The sequence below is a fragment of the Triticum aestivum genome, chromosome 5D (genome assembly GCF_018294505.1).
Source record: "Triticum aestivum cultivar Chinese Spring chromosome 5D, IWGSC CS RefSeq v2.1, whole genome shotgun sequence".
NCBI lineage: Eukaryota > Viridiplantae > Streptophyta > Magnoliopsida > Poales > Poaceae > Triticum > Triticum aestivum.
The window spans coordinates 501161399-501185110 of record NC_057808.1 but is presented as its reverse complement, the minus strand read 5'-3'; the positions used below and the strand labels follow the sequence as shown (position 1 = coordinate 501185110).

The 23712-nt window shown below is 43.3% G+C and overlaps 1 protein-coding gene and 1 pseudogene across 1 annotated transcript; one reads left to right on the top strand and one right to left on the bottom strand.

Annotated features, from left to right (window-relative positions):
- The first annotated feature begins 8934 nt into the window (after positions 1-8934).
- LOC123121013 (tryptophan synthase alpha chain-like) lies at positions 8935-12153 on the top strand (annotated as a pseudogene).
- Positions 12154-16319: 4166 nt separating this feature from the next.
- LOC123123215 (RNA pseudouridine synthase 7) lies at positions 16320-22594 on the bottom strand. The gene is made up of 12 exons (XM_044543684.1): positions 22349-22594; positions 22201-22244; positions 21846-21923; positions 21474-21574; positions 20622-20709; positions 19937-20015; positions 18583-18665; positions 18351-18416; positions 17700-17756; positions 17506-17631; positions 16739-16959; positions 16320-16597 (listed from the first exon to the last, which is right to left on the bottom strand). Exons 1-12 carry the CDS (start codon positions 22431-22433, stop codon positions 16450-16452), a joined length of 1176 nt encoding a protein of 391 aa, XP_044399619.1. The 5' UTR covers positions 22434-22594; the 3' UTR covers positions 16320-16449.
- Positions 22595-23712: the final 1118 nt, after the last annotated feature.

Here is a 23712-nt window from a genome sequence, read left to right as displayed (position 1 = left end):
TCTTGTGAACCAAACATCCAGATTGGCAGAAATCCTGTGTTTTTAAATTCTCTGTTTTGCACGTGCATTCCTATCCTATTCCTGTCTATTTCCTATCCCTGCATTGTTATAATCCTCAAATACAAACAAGCCCTTACACAATTACTTCTGTTACAGATATGTGTCAAAGAAAACCTTGTGTGGTTTGTCCTGCTCCTGCGGTGCTGTGTTCCACCCTAGCTCAGCTGCTCCAACGACGGAAGGGTTCACCACAGCAGGGATCCGCTCTCCAGACTGTCTTTCGCCGCCTCAGATCTTCTTCCCCGCCGCTGCCAGCCACGACAACTGCATTACCATCATCAACTGAGCAGATGACCTTGAGGACTACACGGGTCCGCAAGAGAGGTCGCACTCTTCCGTGTCTGCTTACGTTATGCATCGCTTAATATGATGACATGCTACTTTATCGTCGTGTTCACCTATTAGACTCCGAGTCAGGTCCAAACTTATGCTGAAACTTGAGTTTTTAAATGGTTGTGGGGTACATATTGGGGCAACAATCAGTATTATCTGTCTACTATCTCATTAATCTCGGGTGTGTACTATGAGTTTCATGTTGGGTGCAAACAAACATTAAAGGAGCCATTATCTGTATTTTTTAACTAAAGCTATTATCTGCCTGCTATCATTGGTTTTGGGTCTATCCACAGTTTGCTACCATCACTCTGGATTTGTGCATGCACTCCTTACATAATCTCACTATGTTTTATTCCTATGCATGTCAGTTATTGTACACAATGGAACTGAACATGTAGATCAAAAGAGACGAGCCTTGCGTGGCAATAAAATTTCATGCAGATGTCGCTCCATGGTGGGCGCAAAGGCAGCCCCCCTCCACCCATTTCGGATCGTAATCAAGAGGAAGATAACTGTTCTGAGGGGGATTCAGAAGTAGAAGACCACTCCTTTTTACCCCATGAGGTCTTCGCTCTAACTTGGCATGCTGATGTTGGTAATATCATGCATATGGTGCCTTGCATTGCTTACTGTATACATCAAAGATGTCATCTGCTTAGTTTAGACATGCTTTGTGTCAATGCCATCTGTTTAGTTTCTTTATTGTATATGTGAATCATGCAATGCCATCTTGTTTAGCCAGGCATCATATATGTGAATTTTGCAATGCCACCCTGGTTAGCCAGTCATCTTATATGTGAGTTATATCATGACATCATTTTTTATTACGTGTTAAATTTGTCAACAATTTTAGTACATTCAATTACTCTTCGTGCGCATCAGCCATTCGGCACGGTCATGGAAAATTCTGGAGTGGAAACAAGGTCTTCAGAGCAGACAATGCTATATGATGAAGCGCATGTCTTGCTGGTTACAGATAGCTCCTCAGAGAAGGATTTAGAGACAGATGACCAGTCCTATTCCCCCCCCCCCCCGAGGTGCATGCTCTAACTTGGCAGGGTTATGTTGCTCATATCGTGTGTATGGTATCTTGCATTGCTATGTCATTTTCTTAGTTTAGACATGCTTTATGTGAATGCCGCATGTTTAGTGTTTAATTACCATATATGTGAATTATGCAATGCCATCTTGTTGCAAGACATTATATATGTGAATTATGCAATGCTATCTTGTTGCAAGGCATTATATATGTGAATTATGCAATGCCATGTTGTTTAGCCAAGCGTCATATATGTGAATTATATCATCCCGTCCTTTTTTTGTATTTCTCATTGCTTTTGTCGACAATGTCTCTATATTCAACCGCTCTTCTTGTGCATCAGCCATTTGAATTGGTGATGGAGAAATCTGGAGTGAAAACAAGGTCTTCAGAGCAGACAATGCTACCTGCTGAAGCAGATATCTTGCTGGTTACAGATAACTCTTCAGAGGAGGATTCAGAGGCAGATGACCAGTCCTATTATCCCCCTGAGGTGTATGCTCAAACTTGGCAGGGTTATATTACTCATATCATGCATATATTGTATTGCAATGCTTAGTTTTTACATCATATACACGATATTGAATGCCATCTCCTTAGTTGACACATCATATATGCGATTGCCCTCTGCTCACTTCCTTAGTATATAAATCATATATTTGAATTATATCATGCCATGATGTTTACATAGACAGCATGTATCTGAATTATGGCATGCCAACCCATTTTCTAAAGACATAATATAGTTATATCATCTCATCTTGTTTACATAGTCATCATATTTTGAATTATGTCATTCTATCCGTGAATTATATCATGCCATCATGTTTCCATCGACGGCATGTTTGTGATTTATGGCATGCCAACCACTTTAATAGACACATCGTATAGTTATATCATGTCATCCTGTTTACATAGTCATCATATTTTGAAGTATGTCATTCTATCCTGTTTAGTTAGCCATCATACATGTGAAATTGTGTCATGCTATCCTGTTTAATTAGCCATCATATATGTGAAATTATGTCCTGCTATTCTGTTTGGTTAGACCACATAAATGTGAATTATTTCATGCCCTGTTTTCTTCCCTACTATCCATTGCACCTGTCTATCTTACAATGTCTGTACATTCAATTACTTTTCTTGTTTATCAGCCATTTCAATTGGAGGGGGTGATGGCAGTATCTGTGGGAGTAAAAACACGGTCTTCAGAAAAGATCATGCTACCTGTCGATGGAGATAGAACCACGGTTGTACTTGCCCAAGAACCAGCCCCACCACACATAACCCAGACTCACGCAGATTGTACCCTTACCCAGTTGGACAGAGAACCAGCTACACCCCTTCTAACCCCGACCCCAGCAGATAGTAACCCAGTTCTCGTTGACACAACACCGTCTCCACCACAGAGCACCCAAACACAAGCAGTTAGTAAGGCAACTGCAGTGCCCAAAGCACGAGGACCACCACTCCGAACCCCAAGTCAACGCTTAAAGCAGAAGAAGAATTGTTCTCAGGTCAGGTTCCGTAGCTATGGTTCATACAACTTTGCTCTTGCATCACTATATTTACTCATACCAACTAATTTCAAATTTGAAGGATGCAATTGAAAATCCAATGGCGCAACAGGTATGTTTTAAACCTGTTTCTTTAACGTGTTTGCTGTTGTAACTTGCTCTATGTTGATTTCAGTTTCAATTGAATAAATAGTTATGTTCTCATGCCATGCACATTACAAGTGTTGTTATTGCTGTGTAGTTTCCCACACTTATATTCTGTCTATGCTGCTTTGTCTTAAATAGATATGATTCGAACTGTATCTATCTTGATTTGGCAACATAAACTAGAATGATATAGACCATAAAGTGACCATACTACATAGATATATGTTTGTTTCATGTTGTTATTCTGTCCACCTTACTACTGAACTGGTTTACCAAAATGAGTTTCATATACTACATTGGAAACATGTGGTGTGTTTGTTTGTTTCTCTTTTAGAACGCGGATAAAATATTAGAGAAGAGTACCCCGTTATGCAATGGTAAAGGAAGTAATGCAGATAAGGTTCAAGATAGTGAGACATCCCTGTTGGTCTCCAAGAAAGCTGATAAAAACTATATTGAAGACACTGAGACAACCCCAAAGTCATGTCTTGATGTAGTGTTCGAGTTACTGGCTACTACTGCTGGCACCAGCTCTTCGAACTCGCTGCCTGAATCAGTACGGCTTCTTGAGTCTCAACTTCAAGTTGAAAGACATCGATCAGATGTTATGCGACAGGAAGCCGAAGGACCGAGGAAGTCCCTGCATAATTCAGATGCATACTTTCTGGTGCAACAGCAAGTGTTGGAGGATTTAAGCGCCAAACAAGAGAAAGTTAATAAGCTTGCTAAGCATCTTGCCAGCATTATGGGTACCCAGGATATTGTTTCTTGAGCTCTTCTGAAGTGGTTTCAGATCTGGACTTGTTTTGCTACGGCGTTTATATGCTGCTTTGTTCCCTATATTTGCACTGGTGGCGAACTTTGATGCCCAGTGGATGTAATATGTGTAATAGCCGTGATAGCCTAGCGTAAGTTGCTTGCTTATTTATTTCCTTATTGTCTTGTTTATTTGTTTTTTCTTGTAGTCAGTGCAGTTCTTTTTCCGCGGTTTGCTAGTGGCCGCAATAACCTATTTTTAAAACTAGGCCACAATAACCATGGGCTACATATTTACTGTAGTTAACATGGGCCTCCTACGGGCCGTAGAAACAATGGGCCTTCTACGGGGCGTAGAAACAATGGGCCTTATACGGGCCGTAGATACAATGGGCCTTCTACGGGCCGTATCATCAATGGGCCTTCTCCGGGTCGTATGATCGGTTGGCCAAACATGGGCCAATAACAGACCACATTATGGCCATAAATGAGCTAGAGTTGAAATCGTCCGTTCATGGGCCGACCATAACGGGCCGTCGTTAATCGGCCGTATTTGATGATGCTATGAAAATGGCCCAACGTATTAACGGGCCACAAACGGGCCAACTGTAACCATGGGCTAAATTTGGCCCACAAGCAGAAAATGACAGTAATGGGCCATAAGTAAACGAATGCTGGAAATGAGCCCAAGAATAAATGGGCCCTGAGAAGGCCGAAAGATAACATGGGCTGGAAACGGCCCAACGGAATAATGGGCCGCTAATGGGTATAAAGTGATACACTGTTCATTACGGGCCAGTTTCACCACGTGCCGTTAATGGGTATAAAGTGATACATTGTTCATTACAGGCCAGTTTTACCACGGGCTGTTAATGGGCCGAGAGTTACTAAGGGCCTCATATGGGCCGAAAGACGTCATGGGCCATACATGGGCTGGAAGTTAAAACGGGCTGGAATTATATTGGACGGCCCAGATGACGATACTGGGCCTAATTCGGATAGGCCGTAAACAGGACCTGGGTTAGCGGGCTGTAAATGGGCTATATGCGAACAGGCCATTAACAGGCTTGCCGTGGGCCGGCCCACCACCTTTTGACCAAGTCAAACGGGCCGGCCTTTTCACAGGAATGGGCCTCTGTTGGGCCGTGCCACGTGTCGATGTATCATAGGCGCTTTGGGTCCAATGAGTGGATGACATCTGTCCCAACGGTGAGCCGACACGTGTTTCCTCCAACAAATGATGATTTTACACGTGGAAAATCCCCATTGGTCGGGGCTGTTAACGGATTATCGGATCCAAAACCGGACCCGATAGCTTAACGGCGTTCCGTTACGGTGGATGCCACGTGTCGGTCACCCTTGACGAAAGCACTTCTGTGACGCGCGATTTATCGTCATGAAAGTGGACACTTCCGTGATGATAATTTTGGTAATGTCATGGAACACTTCTACGACAGCACAGGTATTACTATCTTGATTTTGTCATAAAATTATCATGGATGTACATGCATGACAGAAAACGTGACCTACTGTGACAAACACGTATCATCACGGAAGTGTATTTTTTTGTAGTGTGTCCTTCGCCGTGAGGTTGAGAAGCGTGTACTTGTGAATGTCATCAGCCTCTTCCATTTTGCATAGATCGGTAAGACCAATCTCAGTGACGGTCCACAGCTCGCTATTTATCGCCATGAGTCGCTTCCTCATCATGGCCTTCCACTTGGGATAATCATGACCGTCAAAGATGGGGCATGACACAGTCTTCATTCCTGCGGCCGACATAACTAAAAACTCCAGGTGGTTAAACCAAAATCACACAGAACAAGGGAGTACCTTACTCTGATACCAATTGAAAGTGCGTTAAGTCGACTAGAGGGGGGTGAATAGGCGATTTTTATAAATTCTTCACTGAGGAATTTCAGGGTGAGGAAATTACTAAGCGAAGAACTACTTGCAGCGGAATAAGTACTCAGATGCAGACATAACATGACATAGGCATAGTCATCATGATGAAATGGATAAACAAACACAGAGTACAGAAAGCGAAAGCACATGATAAACAGGATGAAGACAAACAGACTAAAGAAATTGAACTGAGGAAATTTAGAAAGACTTCAGTCAAAGTCTTCAAACAGATATGAACAAGCACACAACACAATAATGAGGAAATGGAAGGGTTGAGGAAATAGAACCAGTAGGCTTGGTGAAGACAGTGATTTGGTAGACCAGTTCCAACTGCTGTGACAGTTGTACGTCTGGTTGGAGCGGCTAGGTATTTAAACCTGAGGATACACAGTCCCGGACACATAGTCATCACCGTATTCTCCTTGAGCTAAGATCACACGGACCTCGCCCAATCACTCGTGGTAAGTCTTCAGGTGACTTCCAAACCTTCACAAACTCGGTCACTCGACGATCCACAATTTCCTCTTGGATGCTCAAGACCATGACGCCTAACCGTCTGGAAGATGCACAGTCTTCAAAGGTAACAAGCGTCGGATCCACACATGAACAATTTCTTCAGTGATGCCCAATCACTTTGGGTTTGTAGGTGTTTGGGTTTGGGTTTTCCTCACTTGATGATTTTCGCTCAAAGTCCTCGGAGGATGGGATGCTCTCAATGACAAGTGTCAGTTTCTCTCGGAGCAGCCAACCAGCTAGTGGTTGTAGGGGGGCGGCTATTTATAGCCTAGGGAGCAGTCCGACATGATAAGACATAAAGGCCCTTCAATGATATGACCGTTAGGTGGGTAGATATTTTGGGACAGCTGGCGCATAGCACAGCAACGGTCGAATATTTGATCTATCAAATTCCTCAGGGCTATCATGTTCCTCACTTGTAGGCAATCCGCACTAGCGAATTCCTAACTCCTCAGTCAGAACAAATTCCTCAGAGAACAAAAGAACTTTGTCTCTGTCACTGAAGAATTTGACTGAACTGTATAAGATTTCCAATGGCTTCACTCGAAAGGATTGGTAGGTGCAGGATTTTGAGATGAGCATCACTTGAAAACTTTTCCTTAGTTTTTCCTCGACCCCTTTAACAGTACGGTGTTTCCTATGACTCAAGAAAGAGAAAATGAAACTACGAAAACAAAAGTCTTCGCGCTTCAAGTTCCTCGCATGAATATCAAGTCTTCACGGACACACCAATTTCTTCACTTTCAAAGTCTTCGGTTGAAGACATTCATTTTTAGGGGTCGACTTTCTCTGTAAATATCAAACTCCTCATAGACTTATAGACCTGTGTATACTCACAAACGCATCAGTTCCTTAACCTATAAGTCTTCAATACACCAAAATCACTAAGGGGCACTAGATGCACTTACACGGGACGCGCGTCGGTGGCGCCTTCACTGCGCCGCCCGTGAGGCATCAATGGAGGCTGACCGGCGCGGCAGCGCGGCAGCCTTGGCCAGCCTTGGCATTGATTCCCGCGGGAACCGAGGAGATGGGGACGACGAAGCGGCGTCTCGCTGACTCGACGGGCCCATCCTCATTCGCGCCAAAATCGCTTGCCCCGGCGCCCCCGGGCGCCCCCCAGCGCGTCGGGTTCGGCATGGGTCTGTCGGCGCCAATTTCGGCCCAAACCAGCAAAAACGGGCTCCTAGGGGCGCGACTGGGCCGATTTTTGGGCGCTGACGCGAAAAAATCGGCTGGGGGGGCGTGTTGGGGGCACGGCTGGAGATGCTCTTACTTTCGCAGATCTTCAATGGAGCGTTCCTCAAGCTAGAGTCAACAAAGCCACCATCAACATGCTACGCAGGGTCGAGCCATATGTTTCACATGGGTATGTTGTATGTCTACATTTTGGTTCTGTAGGTACTGGCAAGGTGAAATGATTGCATTATTGCTGTCATGGCCTCTTGGCTAAACAAATGTACAGTGCCTATAATATCATTTTGGTCATAACTTTGACTAAATATGTCTTTAGCCATTCTTGAATCCTAGGGGGTTGAACACTTTGTGAAAAGAGTGGTCTGAAACATAATCACGCCATATATTTCTTAAGCTGAATTAGTTGTGAAGCAAATTATAGGCCATGAGATTTTTTGCATCATGAGGATAACTAGTCAAAGGTATATTGGGTATTGCAAGATTCTCATGTGATGTTCCATTTGTAGCTAATTGTATAAAATCGTTACGTTTGTAGCTAGCTAGCCAAACCTAAGGAGCGTTAGGGGAGTTGATGTACAAGCGAGGTTTATGGCAAGCTCAACAAGCAAAGGATTACTCTGACTAACAACAAAGTCATCGAGGATGTTAGCAGTTGATTGCCCTCATTTGATCTCTTTACTTTGTATTTCCAAACGCAACTCTGGTATATGATATTCTAACCATTTTGTTGGTCTCATCAGGGTGTTGGAAAGCTCAACACGATCTTCTTTAAGGGACCTTGTCCACAAAGATCTTGACCCTCGGTCGGCCTGCACTTGAAGGAGGCGAATAAGTTCCTCTGGCCACTCAAGTTGAAGGTGCCGCCAGGGGGGCTCAAGAGGAAGAGGAACCACTACGTTGAGGGTGGTGACACGGGCAACCACGAGAACAACATCAACTAGCTCAACAAGAGGATGAACTAGGTTGTTTGGCATATCATCATGGTCCCTTATGTTCGAGCGATGTTTTGTTTGTTAATCACTTTAAGCATTCTTTACATCAGGAAGAAGTGGATGGTGGATGTAATTTTGATATTTCGGAACCATGCATGTGTTGGACGAACTTGAGTATGTGAAGGTTTTGAGATGTATTTAATGATCTGGCTCAACTTTCCACTGATTCTTTTGGACAAACAACTTCTAAGAGAAAAGAAATAAAACACAAAGAAGCAGGGGAAACAAACATCTATCACAATGCTAAAAGAACAAATAGAGCAAAAGTACTTGTGCAACCTCTCTAGTGCTTGAAATGGCATCGGCGACCGGAGGGCCACGTAGGGACATACCGACAGTCTTGTAGTTCACCGGTCGGTCAACATGGTTCATCTCCGCTTCGCCGTGTGCAAAGTTGCATTACCCCTCAAAGCGGCATCTCCCACTGCCCAGAGGTTGCACAACTCTATCTTGGGATCACCCTACTGGAATGAAGGAGGAGGAGGAGGAGAAGGATGCACAGCTGGGGTAGGAGAAGCGTTGGTGGTCGGCATGGCATGTCCAAAGTAATTCGCATATCGTGCCATGAAATCTTTGTTGGGACGAAATCTTTGTTGGGACATAGCGTGAACAGCATCCACAATCTCACCGCGCTGGAGGGTACAGATGAGTTGCTTCGTGTCTGCCAAGGGCTCGTGGGGACCTTGGGCAAATACATTAATTATTTTATGGTAAGTTTTTATACTTACTTAACTTAATTGTACATATTCTAGTTTCTTACCAAAAGTACCATAATATAGTTTTGATGGGTCTAATTTTTTTTCTATTATAATTAACCGCGTAGTATTGTTGGTAAATAGTAGTATGGTGTGAATTATTATGCAATTGTAATGTATATCCATGGAAACTTTGTCTTTGTTAAATTTTAATTATACCATGTAAGAAAATTCTTTATGAGCACTCCATGTATGTGCTTGTGTTCATATATATAAGTATCATTATATCATGGTAGATGTTTCTAAACTATATAGTCTAACAATATCTAACATACACATAGTCCCATAATATAAAATGTTATTACATCCAATATCATATTGGATGTAATAACGTCTTATATTATGGGGTGGAGGGAGTATTTTATAGTGTATTACTATAGGTAAGCATATCTATAGAAACTTGTAGTGTGTGACAAATGTTTCTGTAAACTGCGCTCAGTACTAATTTGACATCATATGCATGATTTGTTTTTGTATTTAGAATATCATCGTTACTATAATAATCAAACAATATAAAATATTAGTGATTCTATTTTTGCATGTACATGATCTGGCTATTTCATATGCTCATCTAGAATGCACTTGGTTTGACTGGTGCATGAGACTGCTCATGCCAATTTCTCAAATGAAAGGTTGTACATTAATTTAACATCAAAATCTAATTATTATGGCATGTAGGTTGCCCTACTCCTCCTTGTCTGGCCTATAGGTCACCGTACTAGTAAGACGATGTGACGTTGGTGCAATGTGGCGTTGCATGTCATGATCGGGTCGTCCTTGTTCTTGCCGTACAAAAAATAGTAGGCAACTATCTTGCTTCTACCCTTTCATACTTGACCAGAAAACTAAAACAATTCGGTGCCTTTATTTCCACATATCATGGTGATCTAGATAATGAACTATGCTTATGTGCTGCAGATCATTGCATTGCATCCTTGAGGCTCCCGGCGAAGCCTTCTAGCCTCTTCAACCTTTCTCTTGGAGAAGCCGCTTCACCCAACTGTTTCACAATTGCACTACCAATGATCACTCCATTTGCACCCCATTCGGCAATCTATGTCCACTATAAGTGGATGTCAGCAATGTAATTATTTTATTATGATTTTCCAAATCAATATTATAACTTTTTGGTCAATCTTCCGGTGTGTTATTTACCTGGCTAACATGTTTTGGGGTCCGGTATGCCAAAGCTGACTGCTACTGCCATGTCTATGACATGCGAACAACCACAAATGATATGTGGCTGGTGATACTTCGAACATAACGCCGAGGGAGGGAGGAGGGAGACAGACACTATTTCTTTCCTGGTTAACAGAAAAAGAATCGATGGTTACATTTAGGCCTTCATGACGAATTGTAAACTCGTGGATTCGATCGATCCCCGTTGAGGATCCTGTGGATTCACCTCCCCCATGCCTCGGCTCAGATTGGTACATAGGTTAGGGTTTTATTCCTCGTAGGGGTGAAGCTTCAAGGCGTCGTCCACGGCTCATGCGCTGAGCCACTCGAGGCGGCTTGCTTCGTCGGCTGTGGCGGTGTCCGCGCCGGGGAGGCTTGTGGTCGCCGTGGCGCCGGCGCCGGCCTCGTTCGACCCGGCTTCGGTGCTCAGAGCGCCGCCGCGCGTCCCAGCGGCGTTCGTGCCCGTCGCCGACTGGCGGAGACTGGTCGTGAGGCAGACCCTGTCCAAGATCAAGGAGCAGGACAAGGTAGTACATCCATCGGTCGCGCAATCGCGTTGGGATTAATCTAAGGCAAGGGCTGCAAGGCACATCAATCAATTGTTGCGCTTGCGTATGTATGCCAGCAGACGGCGTTCATCCCGTACATCACCGCCGGCGATCCCGGCCTGGCGACAACAGCGGAGACGCTCAGGCTCCTTGACGCCTGCGGCGCCGACGTCATCGAGCTCGGCATGCCCTTCCCGGACCCCCTACGTGGACGGGCCAGTCATCCAGGCCTCTGCAGCGCGAGTGCTGGCCAGCGGGACGAGGATCGATGCCGTGCTGGCGATGCTGAAGGAGGCAAGGTGACGCCGGAGCTGTCCTGCCCGGTGGTGCTCGTCTCGTACCTGGGCCCCATCGTGCGGCGGGGGCCAACTTTCCCGCCGCTCTCAAACATGCCGGTGTGCAAGGTCCTCCTACTACTCCGGAGCTGCCCCGGTCTATAATATCCGTTCCACCAGGTCTTATAGTGTCTGATCTTCCTTATGCCGAGACATGTCCATTCAGGAATGAAGCCATCAAGAACAACCTAGAGCTTGTATGTGCTCTCGCTCCACTAATATATACATTACGAGTATATCTGACACAGAGCTGGATTTCTAGTACCAGCAATCAACATTTTTTTTTTGTTTGAACTTATGTGCTAATTACGACACCAGTCACACATGTAGAGAGGATGAAGAAAATCACGAAAGCTTCAAAGGGGTTTGTTTACCTTGTACTGTAAGCCAAATGGATGGGTAAATTTGTCCAAATTGTTCCCTGCAAGTTTGTCTTTCTCATGCTGGCCTGATTATTAAAATCTTTACTCTGTAATCTAATCAAGCAGGTACTAAGTGTCAATGGAGTTCCTGGTCTTTTTTTTTAAAATGGAGCAACCGTGGACTCGCGTGTCAAGGATCTTCTTAAGGAAATTAAACAGGTCATCAACAAACCTGTGGCTGCTGGCTTTGGCATACCGACACCTGATCATGTTAGACGGGTAAAACAAACCTATTTATGGATAGAGATTCACCATGAATTAGTACTGTATTTTTTTACTGAACTCCAACAAGCTAATTAAAATTTAATAAATAAACACAGATAGATGCAGTGATCATTGGCAGTGCGATGGCCCAGCAACTGGGTGAAGCGGCTTCTCCAAAAGAAGGATTGAAGAGGCTAGAAGACTATGCCATAGTTCTTAGAGCGTCTCTAGCAGATCCTGTATAATGCCCCGATCCATAAAATAGCCGTCAGAATATGGGTCCGTGCAGAAAATCGTGCCCGATCAGACCACGCAAACGCGTTCGATCCATAAAAAATTTTGCGAGGCGCGGCATAATTCCCATCCCAACCCGTGAAAACGCGGGTTTCTCCCCCCCCCCCCCCCCCCGTCCCATCGGCGCCCTGTATATAGTGGTAGCGGTTGGCGGGGAGGACATTTCAACCTGCGCTTTTCCGCACCCACCGCCGCCCCTCTCCCCCTCGCCCCACGCTTTTCCCCAGCCCCCGCCGTTGGGCCGCCGCCTATGATTCCGACCAAACTAGCCGGAGGGCTGCCACACGCCCAAGCTTGCCCTCCGCCACTTCCTCCTGCGTCGACGGGCCGGAAAGTTGCAGATCGGTGGATGTTCGTCGCGGTGGCTGGATTTGGCGTTTCTGGCCACCGGTGGTTGTGCCAAGCCATGGATTGGTCGGGGAGCACCCTGCGCAGCCCCGGCAAAGCCCCAGCGCCGCATGCAGGTACTGGTTCGTCCTGTAGCCGCCGTCGTCGGTTTGCCGGCAAGGATTCAGCCGGCCGTCGCCCGGGCTCGGCGCTCGCGCAGCGGCTCGCTGATGCCGCTCATACAGTGCGTCGACTGCATGCGAACAGTGCTGCGGCTGACTTCTAGCATGTCGAACCACCCCGGATGGGTATTCTTCAAATGCGAAAACGACGGGGTATGTTGTTCTTTCCATTCAGCTTTTGTCAACCTATTCAGTTCAATTTCGATAGCTTATGGAGATCGTCATGTGTGTAGGAAGATGGATGCTCATTTTGGTTTTGGGAAGGAGAATACATTGATTTATTGATAGAAAGAAACTTAATAGATGTTTGTGCACTCCTTAGTAGAATTGAGGCTAATGTGGCTGCATGTGCAATTAAAGAAGAAACTAGAGGGAAAGCAACGTCTACTTCTTTAAAACCAAAGAAGAAGAGTGAAGAATGCAAGATCAAGAATCCGCAGATCAACAACGAATGCACGGAGAAGATGTTGGTTCAACTAGTGGGAGCAGTTATGGAAGTTGGATATATTCTAAAATGCCTAATTGTGGTTCTTGTTTTCTTTGGTATTGCTGTTCTAGAAAAGATTTGTGAATTATTATGTATCCAATGCCCTTGAAGAAAATAAAAAAGTAAAGAAATGTGTTTTCTGCCGGAAATTGAAATGCAAATTACTGATATCATAACTGCGGGGTCTGACTCTGTTGCTGCCCGCGCTGGCCCGCAAAGCCGTTTTTCCGCAAACTGTATACGCGTTTTGCGGGTCGGTATTATACGGGGTCTGCTAGATATGCTCTTAAGGATGTGTTGTACAGTATATAGATACAGATTCTAAAAAAAATATTAGAAACATGCTTAATTAATTGGATTGCCACATGTACATATAAAAAAAAAGGGCTATTAGTTAATTCGGTCCACTAGCTAGCTTGCTTTTCTTTTCTTTTTTTAACATCAGTAGAGACGCAAGCGCTCATATATACGTGCATACACTCACCCCTATGAACGCACACACGCACACCCTACCCCTATGAGCACCTCCGAGAGACTGAGCCGGGATGTCATATTGAAATTTACGAAGACACGTAGGTGCCTCGTCGTCAACGGGAACGTCTCCTCCCACTGAAAGGCATCGCCGAAAATCCTGAAATAAATCTAGGAATAATGCGAGCACCAGGACTTGAGCCCTGGTGGGCTAGAGATACCACTGTCCCTCTAACCATCCAACCACAGGCTGGTTCGCAGCTAGCTTGCTTTTCAAATATATATGAGTGTCGAAGCAGAGTATTTTTTATGTCAACTAGAAATTGACCGTTCGTTGCAATGGGGTGTAACTATTCTACAACCTCTGTCTCAAATTACTTGTCTTAAATTTGTCTAGATATACATCCATACCTACACAAATCTAATACAAGTAATTTAGGACTGAGGGAGTAATACATTTTAGCATCTTGTTGATTGTTGGTTTAAGATAGCTAACCGCTCATTTTAGCCCATTATTTTCTTGTTGTCTCACACATATGTGTTCTCTATACGGCCTCGGCTGTACATCCTATAGTTCGCATGTGTGTGATTGCACTGGCCTAGTTGAGTTCTAAGGTGAATTGGTATCTACTTTTCTGATAAAAAAAAAAGGTTATTGGGGTATTTGCTAGTTCTCGTACCATCTGTACTCACCCTTTCTGTTAATAAGTTTGTATTAGGCATGAAGAAATAAGAAGGTTGTATGATATTTGTTCCATGTCAGTCCTGCCAACCAATGGTTGAAACTAAGTAAGGTACTACTCCCTCCGTTCCAAAATACTTGTCGTGGTTTTACTTGAAATTCGAACAAACACTTGAATCAAGCAAACACATGAATCTCACATGAACCAAGCAAACACATGGATCTCATCCCTCAAATGGTGACTGCTTGTAACGTAAATAGCACACAACTATGTTATATGCCTTCAGTAGTCGCTCAAGTTTCACTTCTTCCTCAACTTCAGGTCATTTTGGAATCTAAACATCCACAATTATGCTTCCTACTCCCTCCGTCCCATAATATAACATTGTTTTGCAAGTTGTTACCTCAAACTTAATGGCTTCAGCAGCAAATTCATATTGAAAATTTTGGAGACCACTTCATCAACAGTCACCAAGCAAATCAAGTTTCTTCTTCAAGGCATCTGAAAAGTCCCTAGAGTAGTGAACCGACTTAGTAACACCCTGTGTAGCTTGCAGAGAGACCTTACCACAATACTGAATGATCAAAGACTCTTAACTAATGTGCATGTCCCAGTTTAGCCACTCCAACATCAGTAACGTTATGACACACCCGAAGCATGAGATTACTCAAGCATGGGGTGTGCGCAATGAAGCGCATCCCAGCATCAGTTACCGCATGACACGATATATGCTTGAGTGTCTCCAGATGTGGTGAGAATGAGAGGGCCTTCATCCCCTCGTCATCAAAGAAGTTGGCTTTGTTTAGCACGAGAACACAAATTGGGCAGGACTGAATGAGTACCAGAAATCCATGTTGTGTGAATCCTATTTCTAATGGATAGTCACGGGAACATCCTGTAAACCTGAGGCGTACAGTCAGAAGCATAGGATAGCTGAGGGCTAGAGCGTAAAGGTTGTCATCAATAACTGACGTCCTGATTTCACAATAGCTGGCATCGCTAGAGTAGCGCTGCAGGTTGAGCCAAAGTGAGATGCTTTTAAGGTTGCTGCAGCTTCGAGATAATGCAATAATGTCATTGACATCCTACTTCTGGGCAAGTTTTAATATGCAGCAACCTTAAATCCTTCGAACTCTCACAGCAAAAATCATATATATCCGTGCTGTGAGCATTGTACAAGGAGTCATAGACAACATCACCTGGAAGAATATCATATCTTTCTCTTTTCCTCTCAAACTCAACTTCTGGAGCTTCATCCATCATGAACCAAACTTTAGGAAGTCATGATGATTGATTCCTATGCAATTTTACTGCCTCCCCCCAACACACATACAGCTTCGGTGTGTTCCCCGTCGTGCTGCTGGAGCTCTCTGGCACGGAAATGGGAGACATGCAGCGTCGTCTCAAAGTTGAATTTGGAAATGCACGTGCGTCTTATTATTCTTTGGAATAGAAGAGTACTCTTTTTGTGTGGCAAGAACACTAGTCAATTATTTGCTATGTTGTGGTGGCAGAGTTTGTTTATCAGCACTCTGTCCATCTAAAGGTGCAATTGGTGGAGGTATCAGGGGGCTTCTCAGGCTTTTGGGGATTCTCGGCTGTCCGATTGCGTAGTAAATCGACATAAGCCATCCGATCTTATCAAGGGGCAGCAAAAGTCCTAGCGTAGGCTGCCTCCCCCAGCCTTTCCAATTCACCTCCAGCCCGCCTCCACTCGTGTTTGAGCTCTTGAGAAAGAACATAACGATGAAGTGCCATGATCACACCATTTGCAAACCATCAAGTGAAATCTATATTGTAAGACTACACTGGTAAAATTTTCAGATGGATATTATGTTTGTCTTTTTGCGGGGTAGATGGATATTATGTTATGTAAACCCAACATAGAGAAATGTTGCTATAAAACCAACCTGACTAAATTATCTAAGAGGAAACTTAACTAGGATATACCACATGAACCACATACATCTTTAGAAAGAGTTACATCCATAAGTGACAAGACAATAGTACCATGGGCATCAAAGTGATCATAAGCATCCAAAATTTCAGCCACGCTAGTTGGCGGGCTACCATCAAGATGCCGTTTGCTTTCTCGACTTAATTTTCTGGTGGTACATCAGGCTTCATTTTCTTCCCTGAAACATTGTCAAGGGATGCCCACTCAGGATATGGGCATTCGTAGCACCAATCGGGACCAGTATATCGCACACAGTGCAGCCATAGTCCCTCCTCGTCGCCATCATAACTGCCAAATGAACAAAGGATTTATAAATAACGCCCGAAGAATTCAAAAGCAACTAGCCTACTACATACAGATCTCGTAAATGTTTGTTTAGTTCGAGCCTGCCCTTTATGATCAAGTGAACTTGTAGCTTTAGGAACTCACCCGACAGGAGCAAGATTTGGACAATTCGTGCACATTGGATCAATACCAAATTTCAAATCGGCTTCAGCACTGTTGTCAGGTTCTGATGATGGCAATGAGCACGCTAGTGAGGTTTCCCTATGGATACTCGTTCCCTTTGATGAACGCGGACAAAAATCCCCCGAAACATAGAGCTCATCATTAGCTATTGGGTAACCAAGGTGTTTTAGATGCACCCGTATCTGCATTTTTCAAAGTTTTGGGCAACAGAAAAAATGTATCAGCAAGACATAACAAAAATATAGACATAGGCGGCATGATTAAGATTCTTTCTTTCAGAAGTAATGTATCCAGTATGAAGCCTCTTAAACAAGAAAACAAGAGCTATGGATCATGGAAAGGAGGCATTGATCGTTCAAATGGAAACTATGATTGCCAGGTTCATCATGGAGGCCTTGTCTAACAGGTGTTTAAGTATGATTCATATAGTACAATGATATAACAGGTTCAGGCAACCGTTAGGAGGACTCAGGTGTAGCGGCAACCGGCGCAACACCTTGGCTCCGGTCATCTTCCAAAGCCTAGGTTCGTGCACGATAGAATGAACCAACTTCTGGCAGTTCCAGGCCCCTTCATTGTACACACAAGCATTGCACAGTGTCCAAATCTTTCACAGTGGCCGGATGATTCAGAAGCTAGGCCTTTAATGTTTATTACCAGGATGTTTCACCTGTGTGAACGTAAGCAGACACACATGCATTCATAGAAGGTAAAACAGGATTAGGTACCTGGTGAGTTCGGCCAGTGACAGGTTTGCACAAGACAATGCTGTGGTTCCCATCAGTGCAAATCCTCTGAAACTTGGTGCATGCTTGTTTTCCACTTGGGAGGGCTTTACCAGGACCATTAGATACCTGTGGTTGAAAAACCAAACTCAGCATATGTACTTTTGGACAAAAACAATTCACAATACTTTACAGACCTCAACAGTGCTCCTTCCTTCCCTTGCATTGAAGTTTACATTAGCATCAACAGTTTGCTGCAAAGAAATCCATTTAAATAAAAATGGATGACACAAAATAAAATAACATCTGAAGGTTTCTTCTGTTTTACAGAATTTGTCACTGAGACATTCCCAGCCTGGTGGTTATAGCTTTTATTTATAAATAAATATTTGCTAAAGACATTCCAGACCCGGTGGGCATAGATTTTATTTTATACATAAATATTTGCTAAAGACTAGGAAGTTCCACTCCAAGTGAATGGATTTGGTTTGCTCTTAGGAAGTCTGAACTCTCTGCCGCCGGCATAACATTTCAGACTTAGTGTTCAGCTATGAAGCTAATGGCTCCACAAAGTGGAGTTTACTTTTCTTGAAATGTTTATATAGTTTAACTGCGAAGCTACGCAATTCGGTCACAAGAGATCAGAAGATATTCTAAAAGCTTTTGCATAGTAACAAGCGGAATCTGAAGAACTGAAATAACATAAACCTCGGAATGACACTGCAAGAAATCCTTTTAAAGTAAACAAACCATAAAAATCTATTCAACTTATTTTACAACAGAAACAGCTTCTGTTCATGGATCCAAAGATACACCATACAACTGTCACAGTAAACAAACATTATTACCTCGCCTTCAGGAAATACACCAACAACTTTGGCTACATATTCTTTCTGCAGCAAATTAGCTTCTATCTGTGGTAACAATAATTAAAATGAACAAATTGCATAATAAGATAAAATATCTCAAAGGGCAGAATGTATGGTAAGTGCAGACACACATGATAAACAGGATGATATGCTGACTGTAGACTGCACAATGAACAGGTGTGGAGTGATAAAATAAGGTTAGTGCTAGCACCTGTTGCCTGAAACATTCTGCTCGTTCAGCACTTTTAGCGAATATAAGGAGACCTGAAACTAACCGGTCTAACCGATGCACAGCTGAAACAATAATAGAGGTGGTCAAGGAATTTTAGGACATCCATAAATAGCAGTAGAAGTACACAGTTACAGCACAAGGAAGAAACAAAAGAAGAAAGTCTATTTTGTCGTGCTCGCTTCACCCCCGTGAATAAAATTTTGCACGGATAACGCCCCTGATTTATAACTTTGCATTGACTTAAACCTCTACTCAGGGATTAATGCTGGCGTGGCTCAGGGATAGACAGATACGCGCTGATGTGGCTTCAGGTTGGCTCCGCCTCATGCTTCGCCTCCTTAACTGAGACATCGCGTGAAGCTTCAGGTCCAGCTAAGGTCATGAATTAATCTTGTTGTGGATCCTTGAGCAGGTGCTTGTGGTGGAGCAGTTGCGCAGGCACATGGCAATAAGTCTGATGCAGTGAGAGGCGACCTTGCACAACCGGTGAGATCGAGCTATCCCATCCCCGCTCTGAATTCCTAGACACATATGACGATAAGGCAAGGCCCTCAATAAATTGAGAAACTAAAGCACTGCAGCAGTAGAGCCAGAAATTGAAGCAATCCCAACGATGTTGCTTCCATGTTATTTGCAAAATGTACCCCTGTGGGTGATTTCTAATCCAATCTTCTGTCCCTTTTCTCTTCCTAACTCGCTCCTATCCCCCAACCCACGCTAAAGAATCAGTCCTCTGTCAATTCGTAACAGAGGAGTCAGTGGGAGATCGAAATGTCACAGCATTGCTCATGACTCATGCGGTTAAGGATCACAGAAGGGGAACGTGGAGTCTAAGACCTCACAGAGTTTGGTGGGGTCCATAGAGGCACTAAAACAGCCGGCAGGGCACGGCCGCGTAGCTTGCATGGTGGAGGTCTGAGGTGCTGGCATGGAGTCTCGCGCAGCGGGCAGGCACGTGGGCAGGAACCAGCTCACACAGTGTAGAACTCACATCTTCGAGACCGTAACATGAGAGTGAGAGGCGCCATGGACTGTCTCTGTTTTCCAGTCACGCCCGAAGGAGTACATGACCAAGAGGGGATAAGACAGTGATGAATGATCCTCTTTGCTGCATAAGTTCCCTATACATGGCGTTCGAGCATTACAAACCGCTATTCGCATGGAACCCCAGAGGAAGGGGGTGACATTCAGTGATCCCAAATTTAGTTGACAGGGTTAATGTGAGCACAATAAATAGTTTGAGGGAATAAAAAGGACTTTCTCCTAAAGAGTAGTTTGAGGGTGTATAATGGAAGCCATTACCCAATGATGGCATAACTGAAGCAAAGGATACGAAACAGGGGTGTCAATCCATGCTCTGCCTCCATAATGCCTACTACGGTGTTTTTGCGGTACTGTCCACAGGGATGAACCTACACAATAAAAACACTTCCCTTATGTACGTACCAATAAGTGACAGAAGCTAAATATAGCTGAACAGACAGAATTAGCATTCTAGTTCTCAAAAGCCGCGTTCATCTTGAACATACAAAAATCTCATCAACTGAATATGTTATGGCTAACTCTTTATCAAAACAAATCTCAGACTTCACCATGAATTCATAAATTCAAACACGACAGACCTAAATTATTTTCATATTATAGAAGGGTTATAGTGATTGATTTTCCTCTTTTTTCTGAATCATGGTTCTGGTGATCAGCAGCTACAACAATGTACCATACAATAATTACTACAAAATATGTCCTTGTAATTCCAAAGAAGCCCCTCTGGCGGAAAATAAATCCAATAAAATAAACTTTAAGAGCAAAGCTTGTGTAACTTGCAGACTTGACAGAACCTAATTGGTTATAGTTCAGCTGTTCATGTAATTCTGATCAAGAAGTTCCAATAACTATAATAGTATTATATTATACATGCAATTTCATGAAATTTGTTAAAAGAGGAAAGCTGCATAGTATTTTTTATCATGCATCACATAGTATAACATCTTTCTCGAATATTACAATTATAGGCTTACTGGAACAGATGCTGGTTTGCAAACAGTTACAACATCAACTTCATTCTGAAGGATTACAATATTACCACCCAAGACTGGTGGCTCGTGCCTGAAAGAGTAACCACCTTCAGGAAAATATACCAACTCAAAATTTTAAATGAGAAATATTTATGTTTAAAGCAAGAATAAATAGCTTCAGTTGTTAGAAGCCAAAGGAAGCATAAATTGGCAATCACTATTGTCTTAAAAGCCAATAATAAATGCCATTACTACTACCCAGAGTACAACTCTTTCTTAATTTAGTTTAGCTAAATAATAGCATGAATGAAGAAAAAAAAGATAAATGTGACATTGACCAATATATCCATTAGTTGGTAAACTGTTTTATTTGGATTTTTTGTGGTTCATGTAAGACAATATCATGTGCAGTAATAACTTATGTTGCACCCAATTTTGGAACACTTGTTTGTAGGTAGAAAAAATAATTCTCAGCCACAATACTGCTCTGTGAATATATGCCATTTAGGACACCGCCAGGATCTCCAACAAACAACTTTGACCACCACTTGGTAAGTTTGCATACAAGCTGAAAACCTATGCATTGTTATAGAATAAGTAAATATAAATCCACTTACTGGCATATATCTCCATACAAATCGAATGGTCACAGCAATTGGCTTTGACTAACAAATTATGCATACTACACAAGATTTTTTTTATATAGAATCTCTATGTTAGTGGTTAGAGTTAGAGCAGTTTAACTGCATGTATTTTCCAAATAACATGTGTTTACTGAACCGAGGGAGTAATCACTTTTGCTAAATGGTCCAGTACAAAGCAATAATAAAAATGAAACTTAAAAACCTTACACACCTGTGCAAGAAATGGCTTATCTTTTGTGATGATTTCACAATATAGTCTGCATGAACCATTTGCTCATCCACCTGAAGCCTCCCACACTTCACTGCATGAACCTAGCAATTTCAGCTTTTATTTCAGATACAGAAATGACGATATTGCCAATAAAGCTGCTTACATTCAATGTACAAGCGTTAAATCATTAAAAGACACTATGCAGTTCAAGATAGTGGAATGCGGAACCAACTACACATATATTCAGAAGCAGGGTTCTAGACTTCTGGTAAATGTATTTCTACAACTAAAGCAGACGGATCTTATGCTTGAGCATACGAGCAAGGCATGGTGTGATGCAGATAGTATTAAAAGAGAGTATTGCACGCCTACATAGTATTCACGGGGGCGCCCCTTGAATTCATCCGTGAAGAGATCTACAATGGTCTTCCCAGCCCATCTGTTCTTCGCCTGCAAACCAAATTCAGAATTTGGTCCAAACAATATTTGGTAAGACCAACTGTAGCAAGCAAATCCCTAATGTTATTCTATATGACTGGAACAAAATACTAGAAGATAAGGCTAAAACATTCAGAGTTGTGAATGGCTGTGTAGTTCCATTATTTTGAGTGGAACAGCAAAATCCACGACTGCTGCACATACGCCCTAAGCAATTGAAACTGGAAGCCAACAATATATAAATTAACAAGTAAAACTAAATAGGTGGGCGAAGAGAAGGTCTGGTTACATGGGAGATGAACTCGAAGTAATAGGGCCTCACGTAGCGCCGCCCTGCGAGGAGAAGGGAGCCGTTCTTCAATGGTCAATTCGGGGAGGGCTTAGGGTTGGAAACTCAGAGGGGGTGGGACGGGGCGAGGCTGCGCCGCAGCGGCTACCGTTGCGGAAGATGTAGTCCTGCGCCTCGGGCGGGTTGGCCGGCGTCTGCCACACGATCCCGGCTCCCGCGAGCGCCCCCGCCATCTCAGGCGGCAACGGCTGAGCCCCGGGGGCACGCTCCTCGGTCTCAGCAGCTCACCGCCGGAAACCTAGAAGAGAACGGCGGCGGCGCACGGCTTGGAGGTGGATTTGGGGAGAGCTGGTGCTGCTGTAGCCGTGTAGTGGTGCGGGTGGGGTTACGACCGTTGGATCGATATGTGATCGATTAGGTAGCGTCGGATTAAACATGTCTCCTAATGTCTGTTTAAAACTGTACTTGTCAAACTACTCCCTCCCGTCATTTTTAGTGTACATATAAGTTTTGTCTAAAGTCAAAGTATCTTTGTTTAACCAAACATATATTCCCTCCGTCCCATATTGATAAATGTAGTTTCATACTCCCTCCGTCCCATAATATAAGACCTTTTTTGACTCTAGACTCTAATGTAGTGTCAAAAACGTCTTACATTATGGGACGAAGAGAGTAGTATATATAATTGGTATTGTAGATGCTGATATTTTTTAATATAAATTTGGTCAAACTTTGAAATATTTGACTTAACAAAAATCTAATACACGGAGTAAAAAGGACCGAAGGCAGTACTGCTTTGTGAGCGTCATAATCCACATGATAAAAAATATCACAAACAAATTTATAGTTAAAGAAGTTTTAGAAAAGCAACATTTTAGAAAATCAACTTGCAAATACGCTTAAGCCTTTCTCGTGCAAAGCGAGGGGTGTTGGCTCCAGCTTCATTCTCGTTATATTTAAGTAGGTACACTGAAAATGTTTTCTTAGTTTGCTTTTGTTAAACAGATTCAATTGATAGTTAGCCGTGGGAACCCAGAGAATTCTCACAAAACATTTTTGTTCAAAACGGGCAGTTCAAGTATCATTTGACGCCGTTTAAGAAGTCCGACAATGGCAAAGTTTCTGTCCATTGCTACTATGCATCGGTGTTTAAAGATCCGATCCATGGCACGAAGACCGTGATAATTGTTCGAGGGTGCATAAGAACTGCTATGAGATGCGGGAAGCACAACTTAGACCTAGCCATTGCAATCCCAACTTACTCAGAACCGAAAAGCCCAGGGTCGCTAAGACCTGGAGCGGTATACTTTCTCTTTCAAACACAGAGGCGATTCTCACATCAACATTGCAACTACTAACATTACATGCATCACTGTTGGACACTGGTGCGTTGGTACTCATCAAAAAGTGATGCTTTTGTTCTCTTATGACATGCAGATGCATAGGAAGAGAATATGTCCTTGATCTCTAGTTTTTGGGCGCTTCATACCGCGAGTCGAAAGTAAAAATCAA

Coding starts and splice junctions, on each gene's coding strand:
- LOC123123215 (XM_044543684.1), bottom strand. CDS start 22,433: ATGGCGGGGGCGCTCGCGGGAGCCGGGATCGTGTGGCAGACGCCGGCC. Junction 21,575..21,845: donor GGCGCCCCCGTGAATACTAT/GTAGGCGTGCAA, acceptor TGAAATTGCTAG/GTTCATGCAGTGAAGTGTGG. Junction 18,417..18,582: donor CAGAATGTTTCAGGCAACAG/GTGCTAGCACTA, acceptor TTGTTACCACAG/ATAGAAGCTAATTTGCTGCA.